The sequence below is a fragment of the Myotis lucifugus genome, unplaced genomic scaffold (assembly GCF_000147115.1).
Source record: "Myotis lucifugus unplaced genomic scaffold, Myoluc2.0 scaffold_891, whole genome shotgun sequence".
Taxonomy (NCBI): domain Eukaryota; kingdom Metazoa; phylum Chordata; class Mammalia; order Chiroptera; family Vespertilionidae; genus Myotis; species Myotis lucifugus.
The window spans coordinates 60,356-64,640 of record NW_005871939.1 but is presented as its reverse complement, the minus strand read 5'-3'; the positions used below and the strand labels follow the sequence as shown (position 1 = coordinate 64,640).

Below are 4,285 nucleotides of genomic sequence, written 5' to 3'. Positions count from 1 at the left end.
CCCCGTCCCGCCCCGCCCCCGGGGCTGCCCCGGCTCCTTCTCCAGGGGCCGCCCCAGTCCCCTTCCCAGGGGTCCCCCTCTCCCCTGCCCCTGCACTGGAGCCGACACCACGAGGTCTTCACCGCTAGTGACACCCGGCTCCCAAGTTCTGCAAAGCTAGTTCGCCACATCCAAGTGCTATTTAATTCCCCTTAATTCTTTAGAAAAGGAAACCATTCTTGCCTGAACCCCTCGCCAGGGTCCCGGGGCACCCCCTCTCCGTGCCCCTTCCCACTTCCTCCTATTTCTATAGACAAGAAATGTTTGCATTCTCTTTTCGAAAATTTACACACTTGAAAAATGAATGACACACACAATAGAGGGCACTCCGTAACATCACCGCCCACTCCGAAGTCTTTTGATCCTGACAACCGTAGAGTTGCTGCTTTTATTGACAGCCACTCTTATTTAAGCTTATTCTCACTCGAAATAGAATAATTCAACAAGAGGCCATTGTTTCTCCAGTGTTTCATCCTGGCCTGTTTCAGGGTACTTTTCCCCAGGGGAGGCGGGGAGCAGGCGGGTTTTAAAATGCCACCAGCCTTGGAACCCACGGGCCTGTGGCCAGTCAGCTGGTGGTGTCTCCCCTCTGTGGTTGGCAGCTCTGAAGTTTGTGCTCCTGGACCTTTCCCCTTAAATGCATCCTAAGCCCTTTGGGGCCTCTGTCCCACATGGATCCCAAACTCATCTGCCTGCCTTGTCCCTCCGCCCCAGCAAATAGTGGTGGGGGGTGGGGGGCTCCCAGCTGCTCCCCCGTCTTGGGAGCCACCTATGTAAGGAAGGCCAGGGACCCCCCACGCACAGGAGGAAAATGGCCCCAGTTCTGCTCCATCGCACAGGCTGCAGATGCGCTCACTCACCCCAGCGCCAGAAGGCCCCCTCACAGCGTCCTGGAGTCACCTCTTGCAAGTCTGAGATTTCATGTCTCTCGATGGGAACAGAGCCACCTGGGCCATAGCACTCAGGACACAGCTCCTCCCTCAACATTGATTAGGCTCTGCTCTGTGCCCCAAAGAACGTGGGGACACCAAGCATGTTAACGCTAGGAAATACCAGTTACCACAGCAGACCTCATTAGCTGGTGCTGCTATCAGAATCTGACCCTCAAGGCAGCCAACTTCACAAATGCGGGCATCGCTAGTGGCCTAATCTTGCTTATAACTGTGACAGGCAGGTCAAGAACGCTGACAGGACCAGGTACGAGTCGTGAACTTGGGGAGCCATCGTTCATTAGAAGGGGGTTCAGATACCATCAAGGATGCCAGAGGGAGTATGAGCAACGGGTAAGCGCTTTCCAACTTGAACGTGGGTCCTGTATACTTTCCTCTCCAGCTGAGGTGCCGGGCACAGGCCTCTGCACCCCCCGCAGGACGAGGTGGCCCAGCCTCTGAGCAGGCCGGGGAGGTCACGGGGGACGAACGCCACTTCCCATCCCTTCTCTGCAAATAGTCTGCAACCCACACCAGGGGCCAATGCAAGGGGATGGCTGTGGGTTCCGCGTCCCAGGAAGGCACCAGGGGGAGCCTAGCCCTTGGCAAAGACCCCAATTCAGGGTGGGGGACTGTTTTTACCAAGGGGGACAATTAAGATGGGACCACGTGGTCACGCCCTCTAATACAGGGCCCTCTGAACTTGGGGAAGCTCCCTGGTCCTGGGGGAGCCACGGGGCTACACCCAGACGGGGAAAAAGAATTGTTTTTTGTAGCTCATATCAATCAGCTTTTTTAAAAAAAGTATTTTTAGTTTTATACAAGGTGCTTTTGTGCTCAATTTTTGTTAAACCTAATGGTTTGTTAACGTGCCTTAGGACCCACAGCTTACAGGCAATGGGCTTCAACCAACACTATTAATCGTAACCATCATCTGGGGTTTGGTTTTCTTTTCTTCATTCATTGTTTTCTTTCTTTTTTTTTTTCTTTCTTTCTTTCTTTCTCTCTCTTTCTCTCTCTCTCTCTCTCTCAAGTCATAACGCCCAGACACGAGAACTCGGGGGCAGATGGGGGGATGCCTGAAGCAGAGAAAACCTAACCGAACAACTTGTAGGGTCACCCACTTCCTGGTTGGCCCAGGACTGTACCCATTTCAGCCCATTTTAGCGCCCCCCCCCCATAATCCCAGAAACCCCTCAGACCCAGGCAAAGCAGGACAGACAGTTGCCAACCTCTCCTTCTAATCAGACCAAGCAGCGAACTGGCCCAGACCCAGTGGCCAGCAAGTCCCAGATGGCTCCGCCTCTGCGCCCGGAGCTGGCTTTCTGCTTTCAAGGGCATCGTCTTACCACCCTCCCCCACCCTGGAGTCTTCAGGCTTTAGGGGCCCCCGGAATGCTGAGGGACCCTGTGGCTAGATCCCCCTATAGGAGCAGGAGGTGGGCACCCCCATCATAGGAGGCCGGTGGCCCTGTGGGAGGGGCACCCCGTGTGCGGGCCTCGCCACGGCCATCTGACCCGGGAGGCACAGAGGCAGGCGCCGCACTCCGGTGTCATGGAGCCCCGGCCCGGCTGCGTGGTGGTGACCGGTAAGCCTGTTTGTCTGCTTTCCCGCTGCCTGTAGCCTGGCCCTGATTCTGGTCATAACCGGTTCCCGGTGGAGAAGACAGCAGCCAACAGTGGTGCCAGTCACTCCAGAAGGAAGCTAACTCCCAGCTCTGCCTGTTCAGAGCCGGCAGCGGACAGAGAGGCGTTTCCACTCCGTCCTGCCATTCGCTACGAACAGCTCCTGAATGGCAGGCATGGAAGCGTCCACCTGTGGCTGAGGCCCAGCCCTTGACCTTCAGCCCATCAGGGAGGAAGCCAGTGGGCCCAGGTGGCCTCTGCCGGGGTGCAGTTCCATAGCCAGGAAGGAGGAGCTGGGGGTCCCAGAAAGGACAGGGCCTCAAAAAGCTGGGGCAGTCCATCTGCAGTCCCCACCCCCACCCGCAGACCAGAGAGCTTTGGACCCCTCAGAAAACCACGAGGCACCCTGAGAGCCACCGTTGGAGACTCTGAACCCAAAAGGCCACCTGGGAAGGAATGGTGGCTGCCCACTCCTGCCCAAACCCACCCCAGCACACCCCAAATCCCCCCCAGCCCCCCAAGCCACTGTCACAGCTGGGCTTCTGGAGGGTTTGTTTTGTGGGTTTGTTTTGTTTTTTGTTAATCCTCACCCAAAGGTATCATCCCATTGATTTTTATTTTTATTTTGGTGGTGGTGTTGTTAATCCTCACCCAAGGATATTTTTCCATTGGTTTTTAGAGCGAGTAAAAGGTAGGGAGGGCAAGAGAGAGAGAGAAATATTGATGAGAGAGGCAACACTGATTGGCTGCCTCCTGCATGTGCCCCAATCAAGGCTGGGGATCGAGCCTGCAACCCAGGTACGTGCCCCTGACCAGAATCGAACCCGGGACCCTGCAGTCCGCAGGCTGCCGCTCTATCTACTGAGCCAGACTGGTTAGGGCGAGGGTTTGATTTCTCTACAAAGCTCTTTCTTTTTACTTAGACATCACTGGCACATTTTCAGTTTTGGGGATTGTGTTGGACGAAGGCAACAGAGGCAAGACAAGGATTCCTCTGTGTGTGGCAAATCACAAGTTACCTATCTTAACATTTTCAGCCTATAATCAAACTCCTCTTAACCTTCTGAGGAAAAGAACGCTCTTCTGAAAACCGTTCATCAACGCTGCTCTCACTGGTATTCTGGGTGTGGCAACTGAGTGGTTCCAATTACCCCGGAATTCCTAAGGAAACGATACCTCTGGTAAACGGACGCTTGTCACCCATGAACTATGAATCCTGAAGCACCAGGGCCGGTCTTAGGCTCACGCGACCCATTTGCTGGCCAACCTGAGACTGTTGCTGAAGCACCTGTCCATCGGCTGTGGCTTCCAGAGGGCGGCCGCCTTTATTAAAAATGTTGCTTTGCCAGGGGCAGTCTTTCCCTTTAATTGGATTTGCTTCGTGTGTGAATCTGGCCGAGACAACCGGCATGGAAACAGACGATGGGAAAACAAGGGCTCAAGATCAAGGTGTCCTTGCCCAGCTGGTGTGGCTCAGTGGCTGAGCATCGACCTATGAGCCAGGAGGTCACAGTTCGATTCCCGGTCAGGGCACGTGCCCGGGTTGTGGACTCCATCCCCAGTGGGGGGCGTGCAGGAGGCAGCCGATCCATGATTCTCTCTCATCACAGAGGTTTCTCTCTCTCTTCCTCTCCCTTTCTCTCTGAAATCAATAAAAATATATATTAAGAGAGCAATGCCTCACATTCTGTG

At 54.8% G+C, this 4,285-nt stretch overlaps 2 protein-coding genes across 2 annotated transcripts in view; one reads left to right on the top strand and one right to left on the bottom strand.

The window, feature by feature from the left end:
• The window catches only part of FAM169B (family with sequence similarity 169 member B), a 24,489-nt gene extending 23,463 nt beyond the window's left edge, over nt 1-1,026 (bottom strand). Inside the window, 1 exon segment of the mRNA XM_014448659.2 lies at nt 900-1,026. Coding sequence (XP_014304145.1) covers nt 900-1,026 — 127 coding nt within the window.
• A 2,989-nt stretch (nt 1,027-4,015) lies between these two features.
• PGPEP1L (pyroglutamyl-peptidase I-like) overlaps nt 4,016-4,285 on the top strand; it is a 5,845-nt gene continuing 5,575 nt past the window's right edge. Inside the window, 1 exon segment of the mRNA XM_014448658.2 lies at nt 4,016-4,042. Coding sequence (XP_014304144.1) covers nt 4,016-4,042 — 27 coding nt within the window.